The sequence below is a fragment of the Leucopleurus acutus genome (assembly GCF_964270905.1).
Source record: "Leucopleurus acutus genome assembly, chromosome: 16".
Classification (NCBI taxonomy): domain Eukaryota; kingdom Metazoa; phylum Chordata; class Mammalia; order Artiodactyla; family Delphinidae; genus Leucopleurus; species Leucopleurus acutus.
The window spans coordinates 64,573,949-64,594,979 of record NC_139158.1 but is presented as its reverse complement, the minus strand read 5'-3'; the positions used below and the strand labels follow the sequence as shown (position 1 = coordinate 64,594,979).

Sequence of the window (21,031 nt, the reverse complement as noted above, 5' to 3'; positions counted from 1 at the left end):
ACAAGCCACTATTTGCCACACAAGAGGGAATGTAAATCAGCAGCCTCTGAGGAGACCACTTCCAGGCAAGCTCCTGCTGTATCACTCACAGTGAGTGGGACTGGACTTGGGAGTCAGAAGACCTGACTGCATTTCAGCTCAGCCGCTGATTAGCAGTGCAGCTGGGCCGAGTCGCTCAGCCAGCCTCATTCCCGTTTCCTCCTCTGCAAATCTGGCTAACCATCTACCTGTCTGCCAGCAACCACTGAGTTTGCTATAGATGAAGTGAATTAATTTGAATGGAAGTACAGTACTTTGTTGGCAGTAAAGTGCTCTTCAAATGTGACTTACTAAAAATAACCTCAACTTATTAATAAACAGCCATGATAATCCTGGCATGCAATGGCACTCAATTACACAAATCCAGTGGTGACCCGGGAAGGAGGTGGTAACCAGAAGTCATCTAGGCATAGGCCATTAATAACAAAATCTTCTGTTCACACCATTCCAAAGAGGAAAATCTGTTATTAAAAAACAAGGATTCTGCTCCCTTTTTGGGCCACAGACACTTCTGAGAATCTGAAAGCTCTTACTACATGTATACGTGTACATAAAACTCTGTGTATGACTTCAAGTTTCCCACAATCATTCACCGTCTGACGTTTGACCCAACAGAAGGTCTTTAATTTACTGGATCATAATCAATTGTAAAAAAGGAAAAACAGAACAGAAAATACCAGAATGCACCATTCTAAGTAAGAGTAGGTGTTTGTGAAATTTTAGTTTCAGTTTTGTACATGTGAGTGATATAAAATGTATTTCTTACTGTGGGATATATATTTAAGTTTAAAAGCCACGACTCTAGATAAACTTTACCTTTTTAACTCTTGTTTACCACCATTATAACTTCCATTATAACCTTGGATCATTAAATGAAATGAAAGAAAGGAAAGGAGAAAAGGACAGAGGAAGAAAAACTGGGCTTCCCGAGTAAGGCCCACCAGCTACCGGCAGTTCCTAGCTGGCAGGGGTGTTTGCAAGCAAGTGGAAGGACGGACAGGTGCTACTCACATTTGGTTCACAGATGTGCAGAAATGTGTGGGAGCCTTTCCAACTGTCACAATGACTACTGATTGTCACATACGTGACCTCAGCATTCAGTTCACTGAATTCAGAGATGCTAAATATCCTGTAATGCTCGGTACAATTCCACACATACAGAGAATTATCTCATGGTATAATTGTAAACATTACCTTCACCAGTCCCAACTGAGAAACACTGAAACCAGATCAGCAGGAACTCAGCAGCAACTCCCACATATAGATATCCCCCACCCCACCCCCACACTTTCCTGAAGTCTTCCTGCAGAAATGGAATAGGCCATAAATAGGACAGCAGGGAATGATCTTACAGAACCTAAAATTCTGCTCGCAAGGGGCTACAACTATCCTTTCTCGGCTCTCCCACCCTAGCAATCCCCAATACCACCCCGATCCACTGGGGAAGGAGAGGAAACCACCAGCATCAAGGCAGCCTGGGTCCCTGGCCACTTCCAACAGGGTATCACAGCCTGTACCAGGAACCTAGGATCCCAGGCACACATCTGAAATCATAATTGCATCAGAGGAAATGGAAGTCCTTGTTCACTTTCAGGTCTACTGTAGCCTGAAATCTGTTAACTTGGAGCATAGAGGCCATAGTATGGACCTGTTCTTGTACAAAAATCACAAAAGTCTTTGTTTCCTTCCTCCTATAATTTTCACCCTCCCAGCTAAGATCTGAAGCCCCAGCTACTACACAAGGATGACCCTGGCCTTTCTTTGTAAGCCCTGTCAATCATGAAGAAGGTATGCATAGCCATGCATGTTACTTTTGAAATGACAACATTTGAAGTTATTCCCAGTTTTACTGTTTGCCTTTGAAAATGAATCCACCAGGTCACTTAGGAACAAAATTTCTGAGAATGAAGACCCAGAGCCTGTGATAGCAGAGACTATCCAGGTGTACAGAGACATACTGGGACCACCTTCCTGTCTCCCAGGCTCTTTTCTCCATATATAATGACTAACAAGATCTCCCTATACTCCCCCCTGAACTTCTTGGAGAAGTCAGATTGAATTCCAGTACAAAGTCACTGCTATAAAGATGAAGGATCTAGGGGCTTCCCTGGTGGAGTAGTGGTTGAGAATCTGCCTGCCAATGCAGGGGACACGGGTTCGATCCCTGGTCCGGGAAAATCCCACATGCCGCGGAGCAACTAAGCCTGTGCGCCACAACTACTGAGCCTGTGCTCTAGAGCCTGTGAGCCACAACTACTGAGCCCACGTGCCGCAACTACTGGAGCCCGCGTGCCACAACTTCTGAAGCCCACACGCCTAGAGCCCGTGCTCCACAATGAGAAGCCACTGAAATGAGAAGCCCGCGCACTGCAACGAAGGGTAGCCCCCGCTCGCTGTAACTAGAGAAAGCCCGTGCACACCAGCAAAGACCCAACACAGCCAAAAATAAATAAATAAATAAAATAAATTTATATAAAAAAATTAAAGATGAAGGATCTAAATGGGGATTCAGAACGAACAAGGTTCTGAAATATGGGGCAGGGCTGGAGCACTGGTATTTCAGTGAGAAGAAAGAGAACACCATCTGACTGAATCCTCAAATGAAAAGAAACATAGCAACATTTACCATCAGGAGCATCATCTGAGGTTTGCCCTCACCCTCCACCTGTCTCAGTCAATTTCTGGCATCTCGTTAAGAAGAAATTCACTTGGCTTATATGGAGGAAAATTTTCTGATTTTATAAAATGTGAGGGAATACCTAGTCTAAGACATCCAAAACAGGGTCACTTGATTTAGTTCACCTCAACAGATACCGTCACAGTAATGGCTAATTCCCCCAGTAACCATCCTTTCCTTCTCTTACACCCACCTCCACCCTCACTCCTGAGTTTGCTCAGGGCACATGGCCACCTGGCTACTAGCCTCCTGCAGTTAGGTGTGTCCATGAAACCACTTGCTCCCCCTCCTGGGGGTCAGAGCAGAGTGGAGGTACAGATGCATCTGCTTGGACCACGCAGATGAGATTAACCCTAATGGAATGCCAGAGCAGTAAGACAGAAGGAACCCAAGTCCCCACGTCCATAGCTGGAATCTTGGAGAAAGGCCACCTACCTACCTGGCCTGGACCCCTGCCTACCTCTGGACCATGCCTTATGTGAGAAAGAAAATTCCATTTTGTTTAGCCTTTATTTTTTTGGTTTTGTTATAGCAGCTTGGTTTTTACCCAAATCAACATATACTCTTGCTGAATGTGCCCTGCTCAACCTCTCCTTGCCATGTCAATTTTACTTTGTTTCAATTTTACTTTGTTTACCAATCAAAAATGTTTAGGATGGTAGTTCCCTGGTGGCCTAGTGGTTAGGATTCCAGGCTTTCACTGCCACAGTCTGCAGTCCAGGTTCAATCCCTGGTCGGGGAACTGAGATCCCACAAGCCGCGAGGTGTGGCCAAAAAAACCACGATGTTTAGGATGAATGGATAAACAAAATGTGGTATTACATATAATGGAATATTATTTAGCCTTAAAAAGGAAGGAAATTCTGATACAATTTACAACACAGACAAACCTTAAGGACATTATGCTAAGTGAAATGAGCCAGTCATAAAAAGACAAATACTGTAGAATCCCATTTATATGAAGTACCCGGAGCAGCCAAATTCAGAGAGACAGAAAGTAGAAGGGTGGCTGTCAGTGGCTGGGGGAGGGGAGATGGAGAGAAGTTGCTTAATGGGTACAGAGTTTGTTTTGCCCCACACAAGGAGTTCTGGAGATTGGGTGCAACAGAGTGAATGTACTTAACACTACTGAACTGTACACTTAAAAACGGTTAAGATAGCAAACTTTATATTATGTATATCTTACCACAGTTTAAAAAACAAAACCCAAAAACTCAGAACAGGAAATTTCCTGGTCGTCCAGTGGTTAAGAATCTGCCTTCCAAAGCAGTGGGCGTGGGTTCAATCCCTGGTCTGGGAACTAAGATCCCACATGCCGCGGGGCAACTGAACCCATGCTCTGCAACTAGAGAAGCCCACAACAAAGACCCAGCGCAGCCAAAATAGAAAAAAACAACTCAGAACGATACAAAAAAAAAAAAAAAAGAAAAAACAATCTATAAATACACCATTTCTTTCTCTTTTTTTTCCTAAGGCATTTTATTTTATTTTATTTTTTGGCCGCACCATGTGGCACGTGGGATCTTAGTTCCCTGACCAGGGATTGAACCTGCACCCCCTGCATTAGAAGTGTGGTGTCTTAACCACTGGACCACCAGGGAAGTCCCCACACACTGTATCTTGATTACAGTAGTGTTTGTATATACATTTGCCAAAACTCAATGAACATTTAAAATGGGTGAACTTAATTATATGTAAATTATACCTCCATAGAGTTAATTTTTTTAAAAAAGAATGTTTATCATGTAACTGAGAATCTTAAATAGAAGTCTCAAACTTATCCATCTTATCGCCGATTTTGTGGCTTTCCAGTTTCTCATATTTATCCTGCCCTCTGCCCACGCCAAATCAGACTCATCCCCAAAGCTGCAGGTGCCACACTTACTGCAAGATGCTCATCTTGAGCTGCAGGCCATGCAGAACCTCGATCACTCTCTGCACATCGCCGAGAAGCTGGTGGGTGGCCACAATCTTCTTGGCATTCTGGTGGGAATAGTTCTCTTCTAAAAATGCCAGGCCATGCATATGTCCCCTGCTCAACCACTCCTTGTCATACCAGTACTTGAAACCAGGTCTCTGACCTAAAGCAGTGACAATGAGAGAGTTAATCCTTGGTCTGAAGGAAACCCAGACCATTTCATCATCGCACAATTATCACACAAACCATTGGAAGGATGGACTGGTGTGTTCATTTTGTTCATTCATGCATCCAGTATACATTTACTTGGCACCTACTATATGCTGGGCTCTCTACTAGGTGTTGGGGCTAAGGTAGCAAGAAAAGTATATAAATTTCCTGATCTCTGCGACTGGCCAGAGGTAGAGTGGGAACTTGGATATCTTGTTAAAGTTAAATCACATCATTCCCTCTCCCACTTAAAACCTTCGATGACTTCCTATCGTGCACAGAAGAAAACCCAAAGCCCTGACTGATCTAATGAGGCCGGCAGGCCCGGGCTCCTTCCTGCCCCCCTTGCCCCACCCTTTCCGGAACACATTCAAGCTCTTTCTGGTCTTAGGGTCTCTGCTCTAGCACCCCTACCCCGTCTGGAGCACTATTCCCCAAGGCCTTTGCAGGACTGGCTCCTTACCACCTCCTCAGAGAGGCCGTTGGTTACCTCCCAAAGTACGAGAGCCGCTTCCGTGCCTCCTAGTCATTCCCGATCTGAGGGCTTTTGCCCCCTCAAAGCATTCATCCCTACCTAACGTGTTCTTGTTTAGATGACTTATTTTGACATCTGTTGCTGGTCCAAACCCCACTAAAAGCCAGAAGAATAGGAATTGTTTTGTTCACGGTTATATCCTCAGTGTCTGGCAAAAGGCATCGTGAATGGATTTATCAAATGGAAAGAAGCCCCAAGTGCCCCTCCAACTGTCACCTACCGCCTAACTAAATGAATGGTCAGCCCCCCTCCCCCCCCGCTCTGGACCTCCATTTCCCATCTGTAACAATGACAGATGAACCAAACAGCTTCAGCGGTCCTGTTCATTACAGGGATCCTCAGGAAGGACTGAAAACACAACCACACGTGACTTGGCACAGTGTTTCCTGCTGTAAAAGCCCAGGGAACAGCTTCCAATCAGACTGTTGTTCACCTCTCAATGGCTTTAAGGACCCTAAAATAACCCGGGCAAACCCTATCAAGGTCCTTGCACTCTTTCTGGCTTTTCTAAGACACATGGTGGGGATGCACCTCCACTCTGTTAACAACACCTTTAAGTAACCTTTAAAGAATAGATCTGTTAGATTAAACTTCTGGCCCAAGACTGCAGAATCAAACATAGTCAATAAATGTGACAGTCACTGACTGCTCAATTCAAGGAATCTATTCCCAGTCTTGGCAATTTAGTTATAAAAGTTCAGAAAGTGCATAGGGATTGATAAAGATGGTGTGTATGATTTCTAAAAAGAGAAAAGTGGACGGAGAGAGTGAGAGACAATAAAGTAGACAAAAGGGTTTTAAATGGTGCCCTAAAGGAGCCCTGGGGATTATGTGTGGAATCTGAGAGGCAGCTGCCACAGAGGTAGCCTGAGCAGCAGGATTCAAAGCAGCACTACCTGTTTTACAAGACAAAGGTCAGAGACACCAGTTGTCATCTCCTATCTAGCACTAACTGTCTGAGTGATCTTAGGCCAATCATGTCCCTTCTGGGCCTGCTGCTTGCCTGTTAAATGTCAAGGCTAAACTAAGTGGTCTCTGAGATCCTGCCCATCAATTATATTCTATGACTTGTGGACTAATCTTCTGACCATATTCTTTCCTTGGGATAAAGGGAAAAACAGAGGCAAGATTGCTCTCTGTCTATAGACTAATCTAGCACTAGAAGACACAGTGTCACAACAGAGGTTATCAGGCCCCAGGGGGACCTACTTGCTGGAAAATGAACTGTGGTAGCCCAGTCCCTCCCTATACAACCAGCAAAATCAAGAGACTTGGTCCCACAAGTCAGTTCTAATTCCAATCTGCTTCATGAGATTAGGAAAGTCATTCATTTCCCTGGGCATCAATTTCTTCCTCATAAGCAAAAATAGGAACAGGAGCTCCTACCAGGCCCACCTCATAGGACAAAAAGGAATAACAGAAGCAGAGGCTCTCCAGCGTTGTCTAGCTGTAAGGGGACTGGACCCAAGGGGAGCAACCTTACAGGTGATGAATGGAGACGATGTCACATCCCACTGACAGCAAAACAAGAACCACAGATTTATAATCCACCCCTGAGATTTCTGGAAAGGGGAACCCAAGAGCCATAGGCCAGCCCTGCGGTCAAGGAACAATGAAACGAACTGATCCTAAGGAATTAATTCACTGCTCTGGGTGGCAGACAGGCTCTTCGCAAACACACCTTTCCCCTCCCCTCAAGGGCGTATCTCCCTTCGAGGTGGCAACGATGCAATGGAAGGCAGATGCCACCAGAGGGAGCAGAGGCCGGTTTCCAACCCTTCAACAGCCCTGAAAAGCCAAGGACAGAGCCCACATCCTCATGAACTCTCAAGAAAAGGAAAAGGTGCTCGCTCTGGCAGCACATATTCTAAAACTAGAACAACAGAGAAAAGATTAGCATGGCCCCTACGCCAGGATGACATGCAAATCGGTACAGCGTTCCATAGTTTATACAGAGTTTCAGTCGTACAAGATGAAAAAGTTCTAGAGATCTGCTATACAACATTGTGTTTATAGTTTATAAATACTGTACTGTACACTTAAAAATTTGTTAAGAGGGTAGAGCTCACGTTATATGATTTTTACCCCCCACCCCCACCCCCACACACAACAAAATTCTAGCTCAAGGCCTGGCCTTCCACTAGGTGAACCTCTTCATACATGCTCTCTTACTGCCAAGTTCAGGACAGCTGGCCACCAGGTGAGCTAGTAACAAAGGCGAGGAGGAGGCAGAGTCTAGCCGATGCTGAAGAAATGAGTCTCAAGACCACAGACACTCAGGCTGCTTCACCGCCAGCTCTGCTAAGGAAAAGGCTACATATTGTTAATATCCCTGACTCCAGAAATCTCTACCTGGAGGGTCTTGGCAAACATAACAGGTGTATTTCTCAGGCACATTTTCTTCCAGTAATCCCATGCAGACCCCATGCTGCCAGCACTGGCACTCTTCACACTGTTAGAATTAAAGAAGCAATAAAAATTAAACTCAGAAGGAATCCTCCATTCAAAAATAAGACCCACCTGTGGGGGGAAAGGGGCAGTGGGAGGCGGAAGGAGGAGGGAGGGAGAGGAGGAGGAGGAAGTGGGAGCTGAGCTGCAACCACTCTTCCAGAGCAGCCACTAGCCACCTGTGCTTTTAACATTTAAGTTAACAAACTAAGTTAAAAATTCAGTTCCTTAGTCCCACTAGCCACATCTTAAGTGCCCAACAGCCGTATGAGGCTAGTGGCTACTGTACTGGACAGCACAGGTGAAGAACATTTAAATTAAACAGTACTGATCTCAGAAAAATGACTATTTTCCCTCCCATTTCTAGAGGCTTTCACTTTTCTGATCACTTTATAAAGAGAGAGGAAAAACTGTTTAAGTCCTTAGAGGGAGGTTAACTTAGAAAGACAAAAAACTGAGTTTGAATTCTGGCTCAGACATTCATTAGCTGTGTGACCTTGCACAGGTCACTTCTCCACCCTGGGCTTCAGTTTCCCCATCTGCAAAATAGGATACTATTCCTACCAACCGTGTGGGGCTGTTTGTGAGGAATCAATGGGTCACATGTCAAAATTCATATAGTAGAGCCCAGCACACAACTTTTATGTATTAAGAGCCTACTACTGCTACGAATGGGTAGGCTAACTCACTTTGATGCCTCCTGGACTCAACATATGCTAGCGCTTTGCATTTGTTCTTTCTAAACCTTACCAACGGTCACACAGCTGAGAAGACGCAACAGTGGATCAGAACACAAGCCTGGCTGACTGCAAGGCTAGTTCTTTTAACCCCTAGGCTCCACTGCCTGCCCTGGGGAAGGGGGAAAGAGAGAAGGGGCAAGAGGCAGAGAGGGAAAGAAAGGAGCAGAGGATGAGGGCAGCACTGGGAGACAGACGTGTGGCTGGCCTGAGGATAGCAAGCCTGAGGGCTAAGGGTCCAGAGGAAGGAATGGAGAGGAAAAGGATGCCAAAGGAGATACTAGGACACTTGAAGCAATTCCAAACCAGGGCCCTAAACCTTTAACTACCCAACCAAATGGATAGCTCTGGAAAGTGGACAGCGAGCTTCTGATACTGTCTGGAGGGTGGGCCACCAGCCTGGCCACAAGGGAAAAAGCTCACAGTCCTCAGCCACTTGGAGTCAGATAGGTCCCAGGATCAAAGGGCTTTTATGGGCTAATCATATCAGAATCAACAGGGGCAGAGCTGGAAGAGAGACTTCAGATAAGATGCGATCCAGATTCTTCCATTTCCAATGAGGAAACTAAAGGCTCAGAGAGAAAGAAAAGGGTGTGAGACAACAAAGGCAGTTAGTAGCAGAAAACAGACTAATAATTAAGAATGAAAGCCTCTCTCACCAATGACTTCATGTCTTAAGAACTAGGATACACCAAAATTGAATCAAAAACACCTAAGTTGAAAATTTCAAAATAACGTTTTTCATGTGGGTCTGGCTAATACACATTATTCATTTTTAAAAAGTTTAAATTGGAACTTCCCTGGCGGTCCAGTGGTTAAGACCCTGCACTTCCACTGCAGGGGGCGTGGGTTCAATCCCTGGTTGGGGAACTAAGATCCCGCATGCCGTGTGGTGGGGTGAAAAATTTGTTTAAATAAATATTAAAAATAAAAGTTTAAATTTTTTTTTTGGTGGGGGAGGGCAGCTGTGCCACGCGGCTTGAGGGATCTTAGTTCCCCGACCAGGGATTGAACCCAGGGCCCCGCCCTCCAGCAGTGAGAGCGCTGAGTCCTAACCACTGGATCGCTAGGGAATTCCCCAAAAGTTTAAATTTAGAAGTGAACAAGAACAATAACAGAAAAGATAAAATATCTAAGAATAAATCTGAAACTAAGAATAAAAACATGCAAGGTTTGTGTAAAGAAAATTTTTAAATATTTGAAGGACATGGAGACTTAAGTCAATGAATGGTAAGTTGTACTTTATTCCTGGATAGCAACAGTCATTATAAGGATGACAGTTCTCCTTGGATTAATATATAAAAATAATGTAATGCCAACAAAACAATAAATTAATAGCTCTGGAACTATATAGAAGCTGATTCTAATAGCCAGGAAATTTATTAAAAAGAACAAAAGGGGGTACCAGCCCTACCAGATATTTTTTAAAGATTATAAAGGTATAATAATTAAAATAGAATTGTACAAGTAAATATATAGACAGAGAGACCAATGGAAGAGAGAATCCAGAATGAGATCCAAACTACATACGGAAATAGAGTAAATAAAGGTGGCGTTTCAATAATAAGGCATGGTGTTGGGACAACTGGGTAGTGAGAGCCTTCACCTTATACCAGGATAAATTCCAGGCGGATCAAATATTTATACAGTTTTTAAAAGATAAATGAAACCGCAAAAGTACCAGAAGAAACCATGAAAAATTCTCTTATTGACTTTTCTATAAACTGTTATGAACTTCCAATGAGGAAGCAACTGCTATTCAAATCTCAAAAGCCATTAAAGAAAAGTTTGATATATTTGACCTCACAAAAACAAAAAAATCTATAAGACAAGCCAAAAGACGGATGACAAAGTGGGTACAAATATTTGTAACTGTTCTCACAGCTGATACAAAAACATATCTACAAAAAGCTTACACAGGGACTTCCCTGGTGGTCCAGTGGTCAAGACTCCATGCTCCCAATGCAGGGGGACCAGGTTTGATCCCTGGTCCGGGAACTAGATCCCACATGCCGCAACTAAAGATCCAGCATGCCACAATTAAAGATCCCACACACCGCAACTAAAGATTCCACACACCACAACTAAAGATCCTGCACACCACAACTAAAGATCCCACACGCAGCAACAAAAATCCTGCACGCAGCAACAAAGATCCTGTGTGCTGCAACTAAGACCCAGTGCAGCCAATAAATGAATTTTTTTTTAAATCTTATGCAAATGGGTATGAAAACAACCAACCATCCAACAGAAAACTGAATAAAGGACATGAACAGGCAGGTCAAAGGAAAAAAACACATCTTAAATAAAAAGATGTTCAAAGCAACCATTATAAGAATAAAGTAATGTAAGGGAACTTGAATTAATATAAATTAATGTGAAATGAAACCAGCCTAATAATATACATACACATTAGTATTTCTAGATTCTAGGATTACATGTAAATATCAATTAATTCTTCATACCTTTATGTATTGCCTGAAGTTTTTATAATAAACATTTACTACTTTCACCACACAAGTGTTATTCTCATGAAAAACCGTTTATAGAGTATAATTTTCATTTATATATGCATGTGTATGTGTGTATTCTAAAATAACAACAGTGATTTATCCCTGGGTAAAAATAATCTGGGTAATCCTTGTTTTCTTCTTTGTAGTTCTTGGAAAATGCAGAAAATAACAATCATAAAATTTTTTTAAGTATATTAAAATAAATTACAAAATGGCTATACTAGTAGATTGTTTTTTCACTTATCTGAAGAGCAAAGATAAAGAAGTTTGATAGTACTGTACTGACAAGGGCGCTGGTAAGACTGTGCTTTGGTACACCAGGGAAAGTTTATAGAATATTGCTATGACACCAGTATTTGTCAAAATAATAAATGCACGTCTACTTTGGTCCTGGAATTTTACTTTCAAAACTTGGTCCTACAGACATACTTACACAAAATTATTCATTACATCACTGCTAAGATTAGAAACAATCCAAATGTCCATCAACAAGGGAAGAGTTAAATAAATGATGATTCATCCATTATGCAACCATTAAAAAGAATGGGGAAGCTTTTTTAGATCTGAAAATGGAATGGTCTTCAACATATATTATTATTATTATTTTTTTTTTTTTTTTTGCGGTACGCGGGCCTCTCACTGTTGTGGCGTCTCCCGTTGCGGAGCACAGGCTCCGGACGCGCAGGCTCAGCGGCCATGGCTCACGGACCCAGCCACTCCACGGCATGTGGGATCTTCCCAGACCGGGGCACGAAACCGTGTCCCCTGCATCGGCAGGCGGACTCTCAACCACTGCACCACCAGGGAAGCCCTTCAACATATATTATTAAATGAAAAAAAGATACTGAAAACACTATGTATTAAAATAACATTGTGTTAAAAAAAAAAAGATGGTTGTACAGCAATGTAAATGTACTCAATGCCAGTTCACTTAAAGCCACATATATTTAAAATGGTTAAGATGGTAAATTTTATGTTATGTATATTTTATCACAAAAAGAAAGAAAAAAAATGGAGAGTATATATTTGATATCTCTTGTTTAGCCACTGAATGTTTCTGGAGTGATACGCAAGAAGATGACAAGGGCTGCCTCCAGGGGAAGCAAATAAAGTTTCTAAAATGGGCTTCTTATTAAAGCTGCTACACAATTTTCACTGGGGTCCAACACCTAATGTTACATATTTGTTGCTCTAGGGCAAGGGTCAGCAAACTACAGCCCACAGGCCAAATTCAGCTTGAGTCCTATTTTGGTAAATAAAGTATAATATGAACATAACCATGGTCATTCATTTTTCTGTATTGCCTCTGACTGCTTGGGGCAGAGTTGAGTAGTTGTGACAGAGATCACATGGCCCAAAGCCTAAAATATTTATTTTCTGGTCCTTTAAGAAAAAGTTTGCCAAAACCTGCCTTAGAGCAATTAAAATAATTTAAATATTAAATGGGTTTCCTGATGCTCATTTTTTTATGTGGTACCCAGATTTCTCAAACATTCATGATTACTAAGTAGGATTTTAACCTTCCAGTGATTTAAATTAGCACTGGTAAATAAAATCAAATAATAATATACATGAACAATACTGCTACCAAATAACGAAAATGATCAAAGAAAACTATTTCTCTAAAGTAATCTTCTAGAGAACAAATTCTAAATGTTTTCTAGGGTTGTGCAAATTATCAATGTAAGTTTAAAATTTATTTTAAGAAAAAATGATCTGAACTTTCCTAAAAGATGAATATATTTAAAACTAGACGAATACATTTTAAAACTTTAAACTGTATTGTTCCACTTAGCTCCCTCTAAATTTATGCCTTTTGCTAAAGTTACTGAGTGGAAAAAGGTACTCTGCTCACAATGACAGGTATAGTCAGAAACTGTCCCTCTATAACACAAAGCCAGCTGGACAACAAGTGGACAGCAAAGAAGAGTCTTCTACAACAAAACCCAAGGTGTTCTGAAGTGAGCTCGTCACCACAATGCCAGACAGGAAGCCACAGTGCTGAGTTGAGCTGCGGGGAAGGTCATGTGGAGCTTGGGAAGCAGGCAATGGAATTCAGTTCCTGACTCTGCCATGTAACAATGGTGTGGTCTCAATTTTTTCAAACTTAGTTTCCTCACAGCACAAAATGGCACTTCAAGCTCTACCTCCGCAAACACCCCATGATCCCTGCCACTTACAGAACAGTCAATGGAGAAAGTACCATGGTGGATCAGAACTGCATCTCTTATACTGATTAGCTGGAAGAGCCTTGCCAAGAGAGGCCTTCGTTACTCACCCACTAATGATTTCTAAGGACAAATGAGGACCAAATCAGGCTTCCAAGGCCCAGAACTGAGCACACGCCCAGAGAGACAGGATGAAAACTAACGATCTTCAACATACTTTTATTTTATTTATTTATTTATTTATATTTTTGGCCACAATGGGTCTTTGTTTCTGTGCATGGGCTTTCTCTAGTTGCAGCGAGCGGGGCTACTCTTCATTGCAGTGCACAGCCTTCTCATTGTGGTGGCTTTTCTTGTTGCAGAGCATGGGCTCTAGAGCGCAGGCTCAGTAGTTGTGGCTCACGGGTTTAGCTGCTCCACGCATGTGGGATCTTCCTGGAGCAGGGCTCGAACCTGTGTCCCCTGCATTGGCAGGCAGATTCTTAACCACTGCACCACCAGGGAAGCCCTTCAACATACTTTTAAAGCCAAACTTAAAAAAAAATTCTACTGGAGGGGAAAAAAAACCAAACAAACGGTTTTCATGTTACATAAATTTTTGAATTATATTCCACTGAGCTTCAGAGATTCTACAAATGGGTGTGTTTCATAAAACGAGACTATTTTAGAAGACAAAACAAAACAAAAAATGCACACTCCAAGCTTAAATGTTAAGACAGCAGAGCCCACCAGTACACATAATTCTTCACTGCTAGGCTAACTTATTATCACGCTGTCCTCAGAACAAAGTTTTTCTTCCCATCTCTGATTAACCAAAGTGACTACACAGCATGCTGTTTAGGAAAAGTCCCCATACAACGGCCATGTTCATTAAGCTTGTCTCACAAAAAAAAGAAAACAACTGAGCCACTGAAATGCTCCAGGTTGGCAACCACCGCTCACGACCCCACCTGCATATTAGAGCTCATGGGAAGAGGCCAGCCATTCACATTTTTGAACTTAGAAGTGAAAATTATTCATTTTGAGCTTCCCAAACTACTGCTTTTATCTGTTACACATTTGGGGGTTCTGTGAAAAGAGTCCGTTAGGGAAAGGGGTTGTGATGCTGAAAAAGTGATTTGAAAACCACTGACCTAATGCATACTAAAGGTCATAAATATGAGGAGCTATTTGAGACCATTTGTGTATCTTGAATTCTCAGAGGTTGCCATGAAGGCTATTAAAAAAACCCAGAAACTCCCAGAAGAATTCTAACCAACATAAACATGACTTACTTAAAAAACTCAGGTTCCCTGGAGTCAGCCAGGCAGCAGCCACCTCCACCAGAACTGTGATTAAGAGCAAGAGAAGGGCCAGAGGCAAGCAGGTGCTGGCCAGTGATGGTCTCCCCAAGCAGGCAGGGAGGCCCCCCAACAGGCACATCCCAGAAATGGAGACAACGAATACAAATGCCAAGAAAATGAAGAATAAGAAACAGACAAGTTACAAAACTGGCCTCCATCTCTTTAGGCCATAAAGAAACTTCACCTGAGAGAGAAGATATGGATGCACGGGAAGATCAAACTGCCCCTCCAGAGATCTGGGCCCCTACTGTTCAACTCCTCACTGTGTGACCGCAGGCAAGGCCCTTCCCATTTGCGGGTCCAGCTGGCCCAAGCAGAGCATAAGAGGTTTAGACTCAGTGATCCCTCAAGTCCTCTCTCATTCCAGTCACAGGCTATTTATACCAGCCTGAGATGCAGAGGAAGCTGAGTCAGTAAACAAAGCTCAATTTGCTGCCGACAGTGCTGCCTGCCTGGGGCTTCTGACATGACGTTACTTCTGCTGGCCTCAGACTGTGTTCCCTCAAAATTCCCTCCAAGGACCAGTTTGTGCTCCTCTATACTTGTGTCTCCTGGAAGCTCCACCTACCTGAATCATGAAGTCATTTTCCTCCTGAACCTCACAGATGCAGCGGACCACTTCAAAATCGTAACGGTCCTCCCCATCAAGTTCCTCATCTGGGTTAGTGGTCACATCAACGTCTTGGCCATACTCCTCATCGCTCCAAAGAAAGCTCTCGGAGGAGGAGTCACTCAGATTATCTTCTTCTGAGAAGAAAGGGAAAACAACAGTCACTTTTTAAAATTACAGTTGTAAGATTTTTAAAAAACCCTAGATTGTCAAGAGTAGAAATGACCTTACAGAACTTCTCCTCTGTGAACTTTCACAGAGCTGGGAAACGCGAACTCCAATCTGTTCCTCAGGCCTGTCATCTACTAACAGCCCGAATGATATGTGCTGCCCGGCAGTGAACTGAACTCCATTTCCTCATTTTCCTGACAGTGAAGCCCAAGGTCAATGGCTGCTCAAGGTCGCAGAGCTCACTGGCAGAGAAACTGCAACTCCACATGAGCCACACAGATCATCATCCCTAACGACTCAAACGTGTTCCCTGACCTCACCCCATCCAGCTGTGACCTGGCTTACAGCCCAGTCTGTATCCACAGCCACCTTTAAAACTCTGTAAACAGTGGGGAATGAGGAAGGGGCAGATTCCAGGGATAATCAGAACCAGAATCACTAGATCTTGGTACCTGATTAGTGGTTATTACAGCTAACCTTTACTGATCACTTATTCTATACCAGACACTGTTCTAAGTACTTTCCATATACTTATTAACTACTTTTAAACTCACAATCACCCTGTAAGTTGCTAAAGAAGGGAAAACTTCAAGGTTGACTCAGATTTCCCCGAGCAACCAGGTTAGATGCAGAGGCCACCAACAAGAAATGGAGGAACAGGAGGGGCAGGTGTGCAAGGAGTTGGGGGATAATGGATTTGGTTATAGACACACTGGCTTAGAAGTACCTAAGAGACATTCTACTAAGACCAAAGTTGGAGAGAAGGGAAGTTCTGGGAAGGTACAGCTAATGGCCTATTTATTTGATATATTTCTTGTTTAAAAGACCTAACAGACTACTTGCAGAAGTCCTGAGAGTAGATTACAATATCAACATAAATCCAGCCTTCTCAGACCTCCGTGCTGTACAAATGATCAAGCCAGCAGAGCCTCCTTACCGGACATTTTCACTTTCCCTTTGTAGTTTCCAGATTCTGAGCCATGGAGCTGTGGGCTCATATGGACCCCGGGCTTGTGTGAGGATCCACACCTGGTGACAGCAAATGCCTTGGGTGGAGAAGGTTCCTGGGAGGTATCACTGATCTCCTCACTGCAGGGGCATTCTGGAAGAACAAAATCAGGAAGAAATTAGTACCCTCAGACATCACTAGGGCATTCCAGAATCAACCCCATCCAACCAACAGCTCTGCTGTTCAAAGAGCTCAAATGCTCAGAAGCAATTCAGCTAGAACAGATTTAGGGATTAATACTTCTAGCTACCTCCAAAAACCTCAAAACAAAAAGCTTCTTCCTCACCATCACCCTTCTCCCCTTTTTCTGATAAGATTGCTTTTCTAAGCCAGAAGATACTTTGAGAATAAAATGTGGAATCCCTTTAGCTCCCAAGACTGGAACACTGATTTTCTTAAAAATCAGCATTTTTGTTGGGGCTAGACACACGCTTTTCAAGAAATGAATCCTTTCTTGAAAGGGTTCAGAGATGTGTGTGCAGAAAAATACAGTCATTCACCTGCATATCCTCTCCTACAATGGCGCTTCCATCGTGACAGAGCACACCAGCCAACACAGCAAGAGGGAGGGCTTTCCAAATGCCAATGTGGCCTTGCAGCACCTGGGGTGAGCTGAGCCCACAAGCTCCATTAAAGCCATGCCGGCCTTCCTCTCCTCAGAGGCCAAGACTGGGGAGAAGCAACCCCTCCCTACCTACAGTAAGGAAATCCAAGTGAAACGTCCCAGGGGAAAATTTACCAGGTTTGGTTTTCTTTTTCTTTTTCTTTTTCTTCTTTGGCTTCACCCTCACAAACTCTTTGAATTTCTTCTCTTTATTCTTCTCCTTGTCTTTTGCAGCTAGAATTAAATACAAGTGTAAGTACTGGCATTCTAACATTTTGTTTTCAATGCCGGGATGTTTATGCTTAAGTAAGTAAGCATGCACAATGTGAAGAACTAAAATGGTCAGTAGAACAGAGTTCCAGGTCTGGTTCTGCCTGGGAGGTCACCTTCCATCCTCCTCAGAGCTCTGCAGCCCCTTCTCTATCATCAAGCCTTTAGACCAGAGGCTGGCAAACTCTGGCCCACTGCCTATTATTATAAATAAGTTTTATTGAAAATACACTATGCTCATTTGTTACATGTTGACCATGGCTGCTGCCACACTTCAGTGGCAGATTTGAGGAGTAAAGACAGAGACCTTATGGCCTTCAAAGCTGAAATATTTATTGCCTGGTCCTTTACAGAAAAAAATGTGCCAACCCTACTTAGATCACTACTCCTGAACACTGGCTACATATTGCAATCACCAAGGAGATTTTTAGAAAGTGAATGCCCGGGTCCCACCCACAAAGATTCTGATTTAACTGGCTTGAGGTGCAACCTGAACATCAGGATTTTGTTTGCTTGATTCTTCTTCTTCTTCTTTTTTATTTATTTATTTTTTCTTTCTTCTTCTTTTTTTAACAACTGAAGTACAATTCATATAATATAAAATTATCCACTTAAAAAGGAATAATTCACACCTTCCAAAAACCACAACTTCATTCTCTGCTACTTTTCACAGCAAAACTTCTTAAGTTATCAATACTCCCTGCCAAACTTCTCAATTCAGTTTTCCTAATTCCCCTCTAAAAAGCTTCCCACCTACCACTCAACTGAGACTGTAGTTTTCAAGTTAATAACAGCCTAACCATTGCAAAAATCCAGTTGTTTCTTCTATCTTATCAAACATATCTGTAGCATTTCAAATACTCGACCATGCCTTACTTTTTAGGTGTTAAGATATGTTTAAGCATACATATACCCTGTGACCTAGCCATTCCACTCCTAGATATTTACTCAAGAGAAAGGATAACTTATGTCCACACAGAGACTTGTATATGAATGCCCACGGCAGCTTTAGTTGTAATCTCCCAAAATGAAAATTGCCCAAATGTCCATCACCAGGTGAATGGACAAATAATTTGTGGTGTATCCATACAATGGAATACCTCCGACAATAAAAGTATAAACTATTAATAATATGCAGTAACGTAAGTGAACCTCAAAATAAGTATGCTGAGTAAAAGGAGCCATATAAAATCTAATGCATACTGCATGATTCCATTTATATAAAATTCTAGAAAATGAAAACTAATCTATATAATAGAAAGCAGAATAGACTACCTGGGGATGAGAGAGGGGGGAGGAGTAGAAAGGAGGAATTAAAAAGGGGCATAAGGAAATTGCAGGAGGTAATGGATATGTTTACCATTTTATTATGGTAATGGCTGGGTATATATATATATCCCAAATCTCATCAAATTATACAATTTAAATATGTGCAGTCCACTGAACAACAATTAAGCTTCAATAAACCTGTAGGTAGGTAGGTAGGAAGGAAGGGAGGGAGGGAAAAAGAAAGCAATCCAGTGGCAGGTAGTACATTCACAATACTGTGCAACCAGCTCTACCCCAGTTCCAAAACATTCCCATCACTCCGAAGTAAAACCACTTACCATTAAGCAGATTCTCCCCAACCCCTCAACCCTTGGCAACCACCAATCTGCATCTGTCTCTATGAATTTATCCATTCTGGATATTTCATATATATACAGTAAGTGACCTTTCGTGCCTGGCTTCTTTCACCTAGCGTAACGTTTTCAAGGGCATCAGTGTTTTTAAAAACACTCTCCAAGTGATTCTGATGTAGAAACAACATGGATCACAAAGCAAGTGTGGGGTAGGATAAGCAGTCAGGTTCAACTGACTTTAACTGAGCACCTGTGTGCAAATATCACAATATCTCATTTAACCCTAACAACCACCTGTGTATATCATTCCAGTTTCACAGAGGAGGAAATTGAAGCTTGGTGAGGTGATGACACCTGCTTGAGATCATACAGACATTTAAAAACAGGTTCATCTGGCTCTCCAGCACCGAGTCAGCACTAGCTCCGAGGTCCCTCTCCCAAACAGGCATCCAGGAACTGTACGAGAGGACGATGGGCTGCATCCCCCAGCTGGCAAGCCTGGCTCTACAGGTAGAAGTTAATCTACTGGCTAAAGAACATAGGACTTAAGGGTCTCTAAGCTCCCTTCCTGTTAAAATACTCTGCAACTGGGAAACAAAGTTCAACAAACAAGAACTCTAGAAAAGACCTTAGTCTAATTTACAAAAGTACTCTTTCTAAGATTAAGAAACCAGAGCCCCCAAAAATAAGGTGACTAAGCCAAAGTCATGCAGTTGATAAACAAAACATGGTTAAATGCCTCCTAAATTTCATTCATAAAAGCTATCAACAATATTTAATTTTCCTCTGATCCCGGAAACAGTCTTCCTCAGGAATAGAAACAGAACAACTCATTTCTGCACATTCGCATGGCTACAACCACATTATCAGTCATGGTTTAAACTCGTTTATTTAACAAATATCTGAGCATCCACCATGTTCCAAACACCATTCTAGGGAGGAGGGAAGGATAAGGCAATGAACAAAAAAAGACAAAAACCCTTGCCCTCACAGAACTACATTCTAGTGGGTGGGAGCAGAAAGCAAGTAAGTCATATAGTATTTTAGGAGGTGATTAGTGCTATGGAAAAAATAAAGCAGGGAAGGGGGATAGTAGGGATGAGGGAAGGGGAGATTTGCAATTTTAACAGTCTGTGGTCAGAGAATGCCTCGCTGAGAAAAGGACATCTGAGCAAAGACCTGAAAGGAGAGAACAAAACATGCAGAAATCTGGGAGAAGAGTCTTCCAGGCCAGGGACAGCAAATGCAAAGATTCTAAGGACAGGAAGGCCTTCACTGTTCAAGAAATAGGCACAGGGAACACTTCCTAACTCATTCTACACGGCCAGCATTACTCTAATACCAAAATCAGATAAAGACATTACAGAAAGGAAAACTACAGACCATTATCTCTCATGAACACAAATGCAAAAATATTAGCAAGCTGAATCCAACAATGTATAAAAAGAATTATATATCACAGCCAACTGGGATTCATTCCAGGTATACAAGGAAGGCGGGTTCAACATCTGATAATCAATTAATGTAATCCATCATATCAACAGGCTAAAAAAGAAAAATAATATATCAATTGATGTAGGGTATATGCCCAGTAGTGGGACTTCTGGGTCACATGGTAGTTCTATTTTTAGTTTTGTAAGGAACCTCCATACTGTTCTCCATAGTGGCTGTATCAATTTACATTCCCACCAAGAGTGCAAAAGGGTTCCCTTTTCTCCACACCTTCTCCAGCATTTATTGTTTGTAGACTTTTTGATGATGGCCATTCTGAACGGTATGAGGTGATACCTCACTGTAGTTTTGATTTGCATTTCTCTAATAATTAGTTACGTTGAGCATCTTTCCATGTGTCTCTTGGCCATCTGTATGTCTTCTTTGGTGAAATGTCTATTTAGGTCTTCTGTCCATTTTTTAATTGGGTTGTTTGTTTTTGGATATTGAGCTCCATGAGCTGTTTGTATATTTTGGAGATTAATCCTTTGTCCGTTGCTCCGTTTGCAAATATTTTCTTCCATTCTGAGGGTTGTCTTTTGTCTTGTTTATGGTTTCCTATGCTGTGCAAAAGCTTTTAAGTTTCACTAGGTCCCACTTGTTTATTTATTTATTTATTTTTCATTACTCTAGGAGGTGGGTCAAAAAAGATCTTGCTGTGGTTTA

General features: G+C 42.3%; 1 protein-coding gene across 1 annotated transcript in view; it reads right to left on the bottom strand.

Annotated features, from left to right (window-relative positions):
• The window catches only part of PHF20 (PHD finger protein 20), a 133,221-nt gene that overhangs the window by 9,472 nt on the left and 102,718 nt on the right, over nucleotides 1-21,031 (bottom strand). The window contains exons 12-16 of the mRNA XM_082858219.1: nucleotides 17,118-17,216; nucleotides 16,307-16,471; nucleotides 15,157-15,335; nucleotides 7,732-7,831; nucleotides 4,602-4,797 (exon numbers count right to left, since the gene is read on the bottom strand). Coding sequence (XP_082714345.1) covers nucleotides 4,602-4,797; nucleotides 7,732-7,831; nucleotides 15,157-15,335; nucleotides 16,307-16,471; nucleotides 17,118-17,216 — 739 coding nt within the window. The remainder of the gene's footprint in view (nucleotides 1-4,601; nucleotides 4,798-7,731; nucleotides 7,832-15,156; nucleotides 15,336-16,306; nucleotides 16,472-17,117; nucleotides 17,217-21,031) is intronic.